At 44.3% G+C, this 15203-nt stretch overlaps 1 protein-coding gene across 1 annotated transcript; it reads left to right on the forward strand.

The window, feature by feature from the left end:
- The first annotated feature begins 342 nt into the window (after window positions 1-342).
- ripk4 (receptor-interacting serine-threonine kinase 4) lies at window positions 343-8574 on the forward strand. The gene is made up of 8 exons (XM_082547918.1): window positions 343-655; window positions 2884-3175; window positions 3915-4063; window positions 4396-4445; window positions 5564-5722; window positions 5924-6039; window positions 6534-6774; window positions 6867-8574. Exons 1-8 carry the CDS (start codon window positions 468-470, stop codon window positions 8114-8116), a joined length of 2445 nt encoding a protein of 814 aa, XP_082404044.1. The 5' UTR covers window positions 343-467; the 3' UTR covers window positions 8117-8574.
- The last annotated feature ends 6629 nt before the right edge of the window (window positions 8575-15203 follow it).

The raw sequence follows: 15203 nt of genomic DNA on the forward strand, positions 1-15203 counted from the left end.
GTCAATATCACGTAACCCACCTCAGGCGGCTTTAGCAGTAAAATGGACCACGGTGGGACAAAGGTGTGTTTATGAAATAGCTTCCTGACTTCATGGCTTTGTTGCAGAGACCGTTCTCCTGCTTTCTCGGAGCATATATGAGACAGCGTGGGACTTCAGGACATTTGGAAAGCACATGTGTAAAGCCTTTCGGTGGCAGTGTGGTGTGGCTTGTCAAGTTCCTCCAGTGAACTTTTCCATCTCTGCTCTGTGTTTCAAAACCAGGGTATGATGTCACAGTGCAGCAACACAGGCCCAGCCCCTCCTTTTCACCTGAATAGAGGGAGGAGCTGTGCTGAGCTAGACGAGGGGAAAAACAAGGAAGAGCCCACAAGTAGGTAGGTGGTGTGTGAGTGTACACTTCCTCTGATTTTGTGGTTGGAGTCAAAGAAGAAAAAGGAGTTTACCCTGCTTGCGGGTTTCTCAACATGGATATGGATATCCCGGATTCTCCACACGGGAATATGGGGCTGTTAAGGACCTTTGATTCCTCTGAGTTTGGAAGCTGGGAGAAAATAGGCTCAGGTGGATTTGGACAAGTATACAAAGTGCGGCATGTACAGTGGAAAACATGGCTGGCTATCAAGTGCCCTCCCTGCCTTCATGTGGATGATAAGTAAGTCACAGCTGTTTAGTGTTCATCTTTTCCTGGTGTTGATGAAAAAAGTAGTATTGTCCTCTGGCATAGTTCAGATGCTTCCTGTGTTTTTGGTCTTTCTAAGTTCCGGATGTAGAAATCAGTCTGAACCAGGTCCTTTTATATCAGCGTGATCGTTTGAAGAAATCTCTGGGCAAATGCTAGACGCAGGCATGAGAAAGTGAACACCAGATAATGTGTGACTCATCCTCTGCCAGCCTAGAAACACTGTGGGGGCTGTAAAGGTGCCTCAACGCTAAGCAAGAGGGCATGTTTGGATATTTCGACACTGCTGAGTTGTGTTGGAGGGAGCACTGACATGCAGGTTGATCTCTGGGGCAGCTCCACAGTGCTGAGAGCTGTTTGCTTTTCCTGCTATGAAAGCTTAACTGCTGATCTCCCCAATAAACAGTGTTGTGGACATTTCAATAGGTGGGCAGAATGGTCTACAAGTTACATCACCATCTAGAATTCTCTTTCATACTTCAGACTGATAAATCCCTCGTTTGCTCTGCCGGGATCTCACAAATGAAAGGAAAATTAGTGAGCTGTACATTTCTCGAGTGTGTTTGAGGCTGACCTGCCTCAAACCAGCTTTGGAAGAAGAGAAGTTTCCATTTCCATGTAACTCTGCGTACACAAACTGACTTCATCAGCCACACATTAGAAATATTAACTGACAAGATCCATTCATCCATTTTCTTCCCCTTATCCACTTCAGGGTCACAGGGGGGCTGGAGCCTAGCCCAGCTGCTGATTGGTGATAAGACCTCTTCATTTAAAAAAAAAAAAAAGTTGGTTTATTGATATAAATCATCACTGACATCAATCCTCAGCTACACTGATGCAACAAAGACAGTCCGATTTTCTTATCTAGTCACTGTGACCAAAACAGGAACTTTGACGACTTCCCCCCCAAACCTGCGGTGCGACTTATAGCATCCGATGAGGCTGAACCAAAGATACTATCACCCTCAAACATCTGCAGAGCGCATAAACAGTCATTTGACTGCGACCGTCGTTCAGCCACACATAACATCCAGGACTCAAAGCCACCTTTGTGTGCCTGTGTCGCAGGCTGCCACTGTGTGGCACAGACAATACGAGAAGCCGCAGAACCGGTCTTACCGGGCCTCTCTGTTAAAACAGGGACATTGTTTGGTTCAGCAGAGCCGCTGAGCAGCACTTTGGATTAGATGAAGTACTTCGCAAACAAGCGCTAGCCCGTTCTTCCATGACATGTTTGATTATTCCTACCAGGCAGATTCGGGGAGATCCGTACCTCCTTCACTTGTACTGCCACAAAGAACTATTATAACCAGACACACACTTCTTTATATATATTTTTTAATTAATGACAAACTATGTTTCGAACTTTCTTATGTTCGTCTAATTTCTTTTCGTTGATGATAGAAAAACAGAAGCCCTACTCCAGCTCTGCCTCTGGAGCACATTCCTACAAATAAACTCATGAACAGTGATTTATCTCTCTCTCATCAAGAGGCTCCATTTTAAAAGCAACCTTTGCTTAAGGCATGCAGTGAGGTCATGAATGGCCCACACAATTGTGTTTGAGGTATGTCAGCAGGCCCGGCAGACTGATAAGGGGCACTGTGCACAAAGGTTGAGCGGCAGAGAACAAGAGCTGGGTTTGAGCTCCACATGCTCTGCAGACCAAGGTGGACTGTCTTGAGCAGAACCACCAGCCGGGGAAGACCTGGATTATAGTTGTATACAGAGGTCACGCCTCTACACCCTTCAAGGTTAATGTTCATAAATATTTGGCATAGCTAAGAGCTCAGTAAGGATGATGTGTGATGTGCAGGAATTTTGGTTAGGACAAAAAGTTATACCAACTATTGCAGCTTAATGAGCAAAGCGTGACTTCAAAGTCATCATGTTAATGTTTTATGGGAGGGCAGGTTTGATAGATAAGCATGAGTCGAGGAATGTGTGAGCCTTTGTTTTAAAAAAGCGATCACCCAAATAACTTCAAAACAGATTTCAGCTGCGGCACCCCCACCCTCCCCCAAACCCCCAGGATGAGTGGATGAGTGGAAAAGCAGCAGTAAACTGGTGGATGTTTTTTTGCACTGTTAAGAACTGCTGGGTCACCCTCAGCGACAGAGCCTGGTTCAGGAAACGCAATAAAATGCAGTGTTGTGTAGTCCGTGATCTTTTATTTTTATTTTCCTCCTTGAACACAGGGATCGTTCCGAGCTGCTCGAGGAAGCTAAAAAGATGGAGGCAGCCAAGTTCCGATACATCCTGCCTGTGTACGGGATCTGTGAAGACCCCCAGGGGCTGGTCATGGAGTACATGGAGACCGGCTCACTGGAGACCCTGCTGGCCAATGAGCCGCTGCCCTGGGAGCTCCGCTTTCGCATCATCCACGAGACTGCGGTGGGAATGAACTTCCTGCACTGCATGAACCCACCGCTGCTCCATCTGGACCTGAAGCCGGCCAACATCCTGCTGGATGCTCACTATCACGTCAAGGTAGAGAGTTTGTGATGAAGCTTAGAAGGGAGGAAACACACGCACACAGTTTGTTGTGATCTGTAGTTTTGACCCAGGTGTGTGTTTGTTGTTGTTTGCACGATCCTTTTGCTTTCTGTAATTTGTAATGGAATAAGCAACTATGGAAATCTACAGTATGTTTATGGAAATGTGATGATGTCATGTTTTAATGCTAGAAGAAAGCTCAGACATGAAGTGAAACCACAGCCCTCTTTGTTTTAAAACTGTTTGTTTGGCACTTTCAGGAGAAATCCCAGTCATGAGGTGCTTTTCTGCTCCCCTTCATCATTCTTAAATTAGTCCTGCACATGTTTTTTGTCTACAGGTGTCTCCTAGCCTCTGTCCAACCAAAACAGCTAAGCTGTACTAAGAGTAATGGGTGGGAACCGTCATTTCTAGTGTTTAATACCTGGATGTAAACACCTCACCTGGGCTTGTCCCAACAGGATTAATTTAGCTCCTATTAAATCTCCTTGTCTGTGTGTGTGTATGTGTGTGTGGGTGTGCACTCCCCAACACAAATCTGAAGGGCCTCTCCTCTCCTGCAGGCTGGGACATGGCTGGGTTGCCCTCATCATACCGCTGAGTGCACATAATAAGAGCTTAGCAGCCTGTCATAGTCAGCGGGCAAAGTTAGTCATCACTGCCGTGGTGTTTCATGAGAAAGGCAGAGGGGTTGCTCTGTTGGAGGGTCTTATCTGATCTCTTTCTGTCTCAGATATCTGATTTTGGGCTGGCCCGCTGGAACGGCTTGTCACGGGCTGATGACATCAGTAGAGACGGCTTCTGCGGCACTATTGCCTACCTTCCTCCTGAGAGCATCATAGAGAAGGACAGAGTGTCGGACACCAAGCACGATGTTTACAGGTTGGGCTTTTTTTTTCATGCATTTTGCATGCAAGCTTTTTGTGTGAACGCAGGGGTTTTTTTGTTGTTGTTGGGACATTTTGTGTGTTCAGTTAAGCTCTGACTCACACTAAGATTAATCACATGGATTTGGTATGATACTTTGTCTGTTAAGGGAAATAAGTAACTTATTCCTACAGTGGAAATGGAAATTTCATTCCCTAAAGTAGAACTTGTAGAGTAGGGTAAATGTACTTTATTTACACAGTCTTCTGCTGCACAACCTGACATCTCAGACCTATTCCATGAAAGATTTATATATATTTATATGTATATTTTTGCCTGTTTTCCAGTTTCTCCATCGTGATCTGGGGGATTCTCACACAGAAGAAACCCTATCAAGGTGAGCCATCCAACAAGATGTCCATCCAACCGTGTCTTTTATGATCACCAATGTCAGTCTGATAGTTTAGCTAGAACAGCAGGTCTAGTAGTTCGTGTGGCATGCCTCCCCTACCTCTGTAACATCTGTAAACAATCAGTAACAAATAAAAGGTCCATGATGAGTTTGAGAAAACAGGTCAGCGTTGTTATCATCAGAAAACCTTTTTTTAAAATTTCCCCTCAACTTAGTGTCTCCCCATTTTCCACTGGAGTGGCTCTGCTTGACAGATGGACCATAAATGTACTCAATAGAAATACTTTTTTCTCTAGTTTGGCCACAAGAGATGGCTGAACTGGCTAAATAAGTTATTAACAAGTTTGCTTATTTATAACAGAAGCTCTAAACTCCAATTCTACACAATCTTCTACTTAATAAATCGACTTTCAATCTAGTTGTATCATTTTACTTGCTGGAATCGACTCTCTAAATTTCCAGTTAACACAAGGTAAAAATAGTTGCACCTTTCAAGGTGTGTGTGTGTGTGTGTGTGTGTGTGGCTCTGCACACAGAAGCTGTAGTTCGTGTTTACTCTGTAAATTCCAGAGGAGGCAGGTGGACAGGGCCAGACTGGCAAGCACGATGTTTTTTTCCCAGGCGTATCAGGTAGCAGTTCACTTTCTGAAGCCCGGTGCCAAGGTGAGGTAGCTGGGTTGGCACTGGCACCGCCTCTGTTGATCCAGATATAATTAAAAAGTGATAAGTGGCCTGGTTACCATCCCTTCCCGTTTTCCTCCTCCACCTGCAAAGGGTATTACGGCTACAATAGGAGGTGAAGTAGCTGTAAAGCCTCCACCTGTTTGTTCTGAATCACTGACTTGGCTGATCCCACATTTAGATAGAATTGGCTAGACGAGGAGCTCGGAGTGCTTCCGTGGGAAACAACAGACCACGCACTTCTCTTTCTGAGGACGATGGCGACGATAAAGAAGCGATGATGGCATAACGATAGACGCTGGTTCTATGTGTCATTACCAGAAAAAGCATTATAGCAGACTCAGACCACGTGACCACGTGCTTTTTGAGTGAAACAAAAAGGACTTTTAGAAACTGAAGTACTGCATGATTTTGCCCCTCAGGAGAGAACAATATCCTGCAGATCATGGTGAAGGTGGTGAAAGGGGTGCGTCCAGACCTGGGAGCGGTGCCACGATGTCGACCTTCAGCCTGCACAGGCTTCCTGACCCTCATGCAGCGATGCTGGGCCACAAAGCCCGAAGCCAGACCCAGCTTCCAGGGTAGGTTGTGCCTCTACCTGCTAACAAACAGTGGTCAACCCTCGTTAGCACTATAGGAATGAGCTTGTCCCTTGAACTGCACACTCTGTTCCCTCACTGGCTGTGTGAAAGGCAGTGCTATGGCGCTCTTCTTCCTTTTTGTATTGCATAATCCCATCCCTGCTGTTAATGCAACCTGACCTTGAGACGTTGTTGTTCCAGAAATCACATCTGAAGCCGAGGAGCTCTGCTCTAAACCTCAGGAGGAACCCAAATCACCCAGGTTATCAACATCTGACCCAGAGCCCATGACCCCTAAAGCACTCACGGGTGACCAGGTACGATACGACGGCGAAGCTTTTACTGCTTTTACATGACGAAGCTACATGTCAATGTTCTTTTTGTTTTTTCTAAGACATAGCCATGTACTCTCTTACACATTTTAGCCTGAATTTAAAACGTGACCCCTCTCAGTGGTTCTATACTTCAGTCTCTCTCAGCTGATGTGTTCTGCCATTAATATTTAACTACTCATCCAGACAACGAGAGGCTTATCTTTACAGAGCTCCAGACATAATTCTTATGTTTGATCCTGACCAATCATTGCATCACATACGAGGAATGTAGACTGATGGCATTGTTAAAACTCTGTGTGCTGTTGTGTACGTGACTGGAAACAAACATCCTGTTCACAGGAACTGATGGCTCCTATCAGTAGTGTTTAGATAAATCAGCTGTGTGAACTTTCACACCCATTTCGTATGTGTTACACACTGTATACTGTAACATTGTGTCAAACCGCACTACCCTACCTGCCTTTTTTGCTCTACAGGTTAATGAAAACAAGCCAGTGCGTCCGAAGTCAGCCATGTTACCCGAGAAGGATTACAGCCTGTCTGAGCTTCTGAGCCAGGTGGATTCTGGGATCTCTAGGAGCTTTGATCGCGTGAAGGAGGACAGCTGTCACAGCAAAGAGAGCACCTGCAAGAGACTGTCTGGGATTTCCTCTGCAGATTCTGCCTTCTCGTCCCAAGACTCTATCACGCTGTCTTTTGAGAAAGAAGGCACATACGGTAAGCGTGCATCAAAGACCTCTCCTGTGAATTATATAAAGTAACACGAAAAAATGTATCATTATTTATCACTTTTCCTCCTTACTGCTCAGATTCTGCTGAGGTCCAGAAACGAAAACTGTGTGAGGCCATCAGGAACAAAGACACTGCCAAGCTGATGAAGATCCTCCAGCCTCAGGATGTCGACCTTCTCCTTGACGGAGGAGACAGTCTGCTCCACCATGCCATCAACTTGGGTAACGAGGAGGCTGTCAAATTCCTCCTCCTGAACAACGCAAATCCTAACCTCGCCAACGGCCGCGGCTCCACACCCCTTCACCTGGCCACAGAGAAGCACCTGAAGTCACTGGCAGAGCTTCTGCTCGGCCGGCGCAGCACCAATGTGAATGCCAAAGACGAGGACCAGTACACAGCTTTGCACTGGGCAGCCCAAAATGGCGACGAGGCTATCACGCGCCTGTTGCTCGACCGGGCGGCGGCCATCAACGAGACCGACGGACAGGGACGCACGCCAGCTCACGTGGCCTGCCAGCATGGCCAGGAAAATGTGTTCAGGGTGCTGCTGAGCCGTGGTGCTGATGTTCAGATCAAGGGCAAGGACAACTGGACGCCGCTCCACTATGCTGCCTGGCAAGGGCATCTGGGCATCGTCAAACTGCTGGTTAAGCAAGCCGGCGCCGACGTAGATGGTCAAACGACAGATGGGCGCACGCCGCTGCACCTGGCTTCTCAGAGGGGGCAGTATCGAGTGGCACGGATCCTGATTGAGCTGGGAGCCGACGTCCACATGACATCAGTTGGATCAAAGACGCCGCTACATGTGGCGGCTGAAACGGGTCACACCAGCACCTCTCGGCTCTTGATCAAACACCAGGCAGATATCAATGCTCAGAGCGCCCACGGACTCACTCCCCTCCACCTAGCCTCCCAGCGGGGCCACCTGCCCACAGTCAAGATGCTGATAGAAGAAGGGGCAGACCCCTACAAAGCTAACAGCGCCCTACGCACGCCCTGCCACATGGCGGCAGAGGGTGGACACTGTGAAGTCCTGAAAGAGCTGCTCAATCACTGTCCAGACGGTGGCAGCCTGTCAGATGAGCAGGGCCTCAGCCCTTTACACCTGGCGGTGCAGGGCGGACACTCGAACATCATTACTATGCTGCTGCCGCAGGACTGCCAGGACTTAGTTACAGAGAGCTCTGTGCAACCAGCAGCCGAAGAGCCCGCACCAGCAGAAGCTAGGCACCTCCAGAGGAAAGTTGTCATTCTCAAACTGACGGAGCACGGTGACAAAGACTGCCCACAATCCATCAGTGCACACTGTGCCTCCGCTCCCTGCTAACAGGAGCAAAAACACTGTACAGGACTGTTTTGGTTTGGTGTTTTTCCATGCTAATCCTCTGCTGCCTCACAAATAGGCATGGGATAGTATTCCAGTCTTTTAATTTTTTTTAATTGTGCCCTACAAGCACTGTAATATTGTTGTAAATACATACTGTAAATAGAAAGTATTAATACCATTTTGTGTTTGAATTAAAAATGTTGTTTACTTTTTTTTTTTTTACCTAACAAACACATTTTGGTTTCTTTTGTTTTCTTTGTACGTAACAAGCATGTGTCCCGTGTCCTCTTGGAATCCTTTTACACGATCATTACTGCAGCTGGCATGCCTGTAAGTTATTTTTAATAGATTCACAAAAACTGACTCATCGAGCGTTTTAGGAAAAAAGCATTCAGTGTTCTTCAACTTGTTACATATCAGTGCAACATCCATTAAACATCTGAAAATCTTTTGTTGGACCCTGGTGTTTGTTTCCTTTTTGCATTTTGTAAGAAAGAAGATCAAATAAAAACGACATGCATGAAAAGTCAGACGTGGTAAGATCAAACTAACTATAGTTCCTCGTGCTTTAATGGTTAGCTAAATTGTGCATAATTTTCAAGGTAATGTTTGTGCAATAGCCCAATTTATCTCCATGTTCTTAAATCTTTTGCAGCGAGAGAAAGCACAGATTTAACTCGTTCACTCAAAATGGGAACGAAACTTTGATAGCATCAACACGAGTGTTTGTGCAACAAAGTCATTCCACTCTCCTCCACAACATATCTTTTGTGCAGTCTTGTTCCTCTAAAGCAAAATTCAAGAAGTGCTTTCTGAGAAGGTTCTCTCGACAGCTCGTGTCGTGTTTCGCAGTCGGCGGGTCTCTGCCGACTGCTCCAGCTGCACGTGTGCAGGCATTATAAGCCTTATGTCAGGCGCAGTTGGCGTGTCTGCATCTGCAGCCTCACCTGGAGTGTTATTATTATTTTTATGCCTCAGCTCTGCTGAGGAGCATATTCAGCTTGGCGCAGACCATGGGAACTGCCCCTGAGGGGGATCACAGGCTCCAAGATGATGAATGAGCGAGAAGGGGCGCTGATGTGCTACCTGCAATTCCAGCCTGTTGGCTAATTCCTCAGACCACTTTAACTTTTCATCGTACTCTAAAGCTAACATGCCACTGCTGATGCCTCAAGGGCTCAGCTTTTTGTAACCAGAGAAACATAGCGGCTGGCTGATATAATTGTTCTGGGTTTTTTTAAGCTCATGTTTGCAGAGACCCAGAAAATGAGCCTGTTAAATATCTGCAACGTGATGTCTCTGCTTTGTGTACATAGCACTCTGTCTTATGCGTTGCTTGGTGATGCGTCTCATCTTCAGATAATCTTCTCTTGTTGCCCAATCGCAGCATCCAGTTAAGTTTGTGTTGGACAATAACTTACAGTATTGCTTTTTCACCCACTCTGGAGTTTCAGAATAAAACACTCAAAATAACTATTAGCAATGACCGGCTATTTTTAGCTGAGTTTGTTTTGTAGGTGTTCTCTGTTGGCCCATGTATTAAGCAGCGTGTGTAGTTATGTGAAGAATGCAACGCATATAACTCGCTGAGCTCAGCTTTGTGGCTGTCAGCGTGTTCAACTTGTTCAAACCAGAAGTGACCCCGAGTAGGTTTGCAGAAATTTCATAAGGGGATATCAAACGTGAGGAAAGCCAGCTTCAAATGTTTGGACGAGGAATAATATTACACTACCCAAAACTGTCTGACCTGTAAGCATCTACGGCACTAAAACATATGTTATTGTGTTCATTCAGAACAAATTCAGATTAGAGAAAGATGTCTAGCCATCCACTTTATTCTGCTCATCCAATTCAGGGTTGCAGGGGAGCTTAAGCCTATACCAGCTGCCAAAGGGCAAGAGGCAGGGGACGAAACCATTCACACCTATGTGACCTATCTACTTAGAATCACCAGTTAACCTAACCCCACTAACTGCATGTCATTGGACAGTGGGAAGAAGCCAGAGTACGTGGAGAGAACACACAAAACTCCTCACAGAAAGGCCCTGGTCAGACAGCAGATTCAAACTAGGACCTTCTTGCTATGAGGCAATGGCAGTAACCTTCATGCTGCCCAAGCAATGTGTGTTTAATCTAAATTAGTTCATCTTCAGTTACTTAACAGCAATAAGCTTTCTATTCTTGTTGGTGTTACTGAATGCTGACCAGGCAATTAGACCGTACGGACTGACTCCAGGTTAAAGAGCGAGCAATAAAGAAAGAAGCAGCATTCTGCAAATAACAACACCAACAAATTCCTAACATAAGGCAAGGCAAGGCAAGTTTATTTGTATAGCACAATTCAACAACAAGGTGATTCAAAGTGCTTTACAGAGACATTAGAAACAAGAACAAATAAAAAGCATGATTTAAAATTGATTAAAACAAGCAAATAAACTAACTAACTAATTAACAGACAAACAAACAAACAAACAACAGTATATAAAATCAAAACAGATAAAATCAGAACAGTAGATAAAATCAGTAGTTAAATGTAAGTTTTGAAATTTAAGATAAAGTGTGGATTTGGTGCTTTATTCAAATGCAGCTGAGAACAGGTGAGTCTTCAACCTGGATTTAAATAAACTGAGTGTTTCAGCTGATCTGAGGCTTTCTGGGAGTTTGTTCCAGATATAAGGAGCATAAAAGCTGAATGCAGCTTCTCCGTGTCTGGTTCTGACTCTGGGAACTGATAAAAGACCGGATCCAGATGACCTGAGGGATCTGGATGGTTCATACTAGGTCAGGAGGTCATTGATGTATTTTGGTCCTAAACCATTCAGAGCTTTATAGGCCAGCATCAGAACTTTAAAGTCTATCCTCTGACGGACAGGCAGCCAGTGTAAGGACCTCAGAGCTGGACTGATGTGGTCCACTTTTTTGGTCTTAGTGAGGACTCGAGCAGCAGAGTTCTGAATGAGCTGTAGTTGTCTGACTGATTTTTTAGGTAGACCTGTAAAGATGCTGTTACAGTAATCAAGCCTACTAAAGATGAATGCATGGACTAGTTTTTCCAGGTCCTGTTGAGACATCAGATCTTTTATCCTTGATATATTCTTGAGGTGATAGTAAGCTGACTTTGTTATTGTCTTAATGTGTTTTTCTAAGTTTAGGTCTGCATCCATCACTACACCCAAATTTCTCGCCTGGTTTGTGGTTTTTAGATGTATAGATTGAAGTTCTCTGGTGACCTGTAATCGTTTTTCTTTGGCGCCAAAGACTATTACCTCAGTTTTGTTTTTGTTTAGCTGGAGAAAATTGTGGCACAACCAGTCATTGATTTCCTCAATGCATTTACCAACAGCCTGTACAGGGCCTCGGTCTCCTGGTGACATTGTGATATATATTTGTGTGTCATCTGCATAGCTGTGGTAGTTTATTTTGTTGTTCTTTATAATCTGTGCCAGTGGGAGCATGTAAATGTTAAACAGAAGGGGTCCCAAGATGGAACCTTGGGGAACTCCACATGTGATACTTGTCTGCTCAGATGTGAAGTTACCTATTGATACAAAGTATTTCCTGTTTTCTAAGTATGTTTTGAACCAGTTTAGTACAGTTCCTGAAAGACCTGTCCAGTTCTCCAGTCGTTTGAGTAATATGTTGTGGTCAACTGTATCAAATGCTGCACTGAGATCCAGTAAAACTAGGACTGACATTTTTCCACTGTCTGTATTCAGACATATGTCATTAAACACTTTGGTCAGAGCGGTTTCAGTGCTGTGGTTCTGTCTAAAACCTGACTGGAAGGCATCGTAGCAATTATTCTGTTTTAAGAAGTAACTGAGCTGTTGAGAAACTGCTTTTTCAATGATCTTACTTAAAAACGGGAGATTTGAGATCGGCCTGTAGTTGTTCATTTGTGTCTTGTCAAGATTGTCCTTTTTCAGTATAGGTTTGATTACAGCAGTTTTTAGTGATTCTGGAAACACACCTGATAATAAAGAAAAGTTGACGATCTGTAACAGGTCTGACTCTAAAGTCTTTGAGACCTTTTTGAAAAAACTTGCAATATATATATATATATATATATATATGCAGATACACAGCGATCATTTACATTCAAAGGAGAGCCCTCGATTTGTTTTTATTTAACCTTAAATCTTGTTCCAGTGAACCCTCCAGTCTCAAGTCCTCAAAACGCTGGAGTCGAGCCCAGAGAAGAGGAACTAACTGCCTGACTGATTAAATGCCTCCCCTCAAATATCCCCTGACCAGTCTGACACACCCGTTTCCACACAATGCAAAGGACCCTATCTGAAATACTAGGGAAAAAAAGACACTAAAATCCAAAGATTAGAACGTTATCTGGCCCTAAACGGAGATTATGAACTGGCAGGATGCCGCTTAACTGTCAGAGACAGAGCGCCGAGATAGATCGTAACCAAATACAGTCTCAGTGATGACAAACTTGCAGTCAAACAAGGAAGACTGAGAGGAAGATTGATATGTATCCATCTTTGTGTTACTTTATTGTGATACTTGGCTGAACTGTGAATTTTGATTCTTCTGCATTATTGGTTTTTGGGAATTTTTTATGCCTCTGAATTTAAGTTGAATTGCTCAAACAGGAGACGATCAGAGCTCTGAGGAGAGTTGTGCTCAACCTCTTCCTGTTCACAGGCCTGGACAGGAAACTCACAGGCAAAGAGCTTTGACCGTGTTTTTTTAGAAGCAGTCTCTGAAGAAGAAGTCTGACTCATCGTTGTATTCTTTATGAACCGGTGGGACAGCCTTCACAGCACCAGTATAATATTACTGGGTACACCAGTTTAGATATCGCTAAATATAGATATGAGGTTTAATTATGAACATGTTAAACACCAAAACCAAAGCAAAGCCTGTATTTACAGATATACACACACATGTAGTGTGTAAGTAGTGGGTCAAAGGTCATTCTACGTTGCAAAAAGAAAAATTTGTGCTGCTTTTAAACTGGGTCATGCTTGGACACGCTTCAGTTTATCACTCAATCCGGTCCACAGCTTCACTCCTCACACAGAGATGCAAAATCTTTTAGTGAAGTAAGGACACGCTTCCCCTCTCAAACTGTCATCTGCTTTAAAAGAGTTTAGAAAATGATGAGGAAATAGATAAAAATACACAATAATTCAAGCAGTCAAACCGGTAAACAGAAAACGTGAGTGATTTGTGCTCCAGAATGTGTTTAGCTTTAGTCAGTAACTTGATATTAAAATGCCTTTTGGAACTTTATGGATGTTTTATGAAACTTCAGGCTTATTTTATGCCACTGTTCCGGCGTCCCCGTCATCTATATCTATCTGAACTTGTGTTACAATTAGAGAATCGCATAATTGTAGTTTTACTTTGATTTAATGATTCTGATGATGAATGCATTTCTTTTCCCAACAAAGCAGAGTGGCTGGACAAGGTGGGAACTAATACTACCGCATAGAACAAACAGAACTTGTTTGTCAGTAGTGTAAAGCATGCACGGGTGTATGACGGAGCCTTAAAAACGTCTCCTTTTTCTTATGCATCCTGTAGCTAAGCGCTAATTCAGGAATCTGGTATATAAATCCGGGCAGTGAGCAAAAGATAACAGGTTTTAGCAGACAGGAGGAAGCTTTGATAACCCAGCTCACAGGCCCAGGTGTAGGTCATGCAGCCAATAGCTCCTTTAATCAGCTCCTGTAAAACAGAGCACAACCCGCAACACAAAAACCAAAACAGACACTTTGTCCTTACGGGTTGTGTGACAACCTGTAGGAACAAAGTGTCTGAGGCGGGATTCCCATCGGGAACCTGGACAGCACCTGAATCAAACATCCTTAACCTTGTCCCCCCTTATTTATACTAGTAAGTTCAAAATATTTACTCGTTACAATTTTATCATACTCACCAAATTTACAGCAGCAACAACCCAGCCAGCATGTCCCACTCGGTGACTCAGCAACTCCAGTGCCTGGAGAAGCACTTTTAAAGTTAGTTTGCTGACGCAGAATACCACACATACTTCGTCTTAGCCTTTAAAAGTAAAGTCAGAGCAAACACAGATGAAACATTCTTACAAAATCTATAACTGCAGTGACCCATGGAGCCCAGAAGAAGCACAAACCTCTTCCTGGTTGCCAAAAATGGATTTTGTTCAGTAGCAGAGTCCCGCAGAATGCCGACAGGTAGAAACTTACACAACCAGACCAGCAAATGAGGAAGGTTTCTCCCATCAGCACAGCTGAAACATGCAGTTGCACCATTTCCCGTGTTTCAAAGACCTGTGAAACCCTGGTGTAAAATAATTTACCCAGATTGAAATGACAGAAGTGCATTTCTCTCCAAACTCTGGAAATGGGTAATGCCTGGGGTAGGTCAGGTGCCTCACCCGTCTTAGTTGTAAGTGTTATGGAAATCCAAATACCAAAATACCCCATGTCACACATCACCTCTATAACTTCAGGGACATCAGGTATCTCTGCATCTGTGCTAAATGCCACAGTCTGAGTTGGTCTTCCAAGCTATCAGCTAAATGAGCATCAGACTGTTTGCTTTATGCTTACAGGGCGAATCCTACCCTGGGGCACTAAATGCAGATTACTCATGCAATGAGGAGAAAGCCAAGGCCCAGGAGAGACACAGGCCAGACCGTCAGCATTTATGTTACTCATACTGAGCCTAAACCTTTCCAGTTAATTTCATTGATATTTTAGTTTTTGTTTTTCAGTTTAATTTCTCATTGCTGCTCAGAAGCCAACCCAGCCGCAGGGTCAGATGATTCAGCGGTGCCCAATGAGCCTGCAGAATGCAGCTTTTTTTGATCAGTTTTTTGATCATGAATATGCAAATTCTCATGACCAACTGGCCTCCCAGCCCATTTTTCCTTCAGTGGGCTGGTTTCAGTCATTATGCAAATGTCCTGTTTATAAGATTGGCGAAACCTGCAGTCAGCTGAGACTGAAGACGTCACCTGGATGAGTGACGAAACGTTTCTCCCACTGAAAACGTCCGGATGAACAGAATCAACCTTTGGGGATTTCCTTACCTGGATGATTGAGCGTCCATCAAGACAGAACAATGGATGGAAAACAGCTGG

This window comes from Aulonocara stuartgranti (assembly GCF_965226115.1).
Source record: "Aulonocara stuartgranti genome assembly, chromosome: 10".
NCBI lineage: Eukaryota > Metazoa > Chordata > Actinopteri > Cichliformes > Cichlidae > Aulonocara > Aulonocara stuartgranti.

Coding starts and splice junctions, on each gene's coding strand:
- ripk4 (XM_082547918.1), top strand. CDS start 468: ATGGATATGGATATCCCGGATTCTCCACACGGGAATATGGGGCTGTTA. Junction 3,176..3,914: donor ATGCTCACTATCACGTCAAG/GTAGAGAGTTTG, acceptor TTTCTGTCTCAG/ATATCTGATTTTGGGCTGGC. Junction 4,446..5,563: donor ACAGAAGAAACCCTATCAAG/GTGAGCCATCCA, acceptor TTTGCCCCTCAG/GAGAGAACAATATCCTGCAG.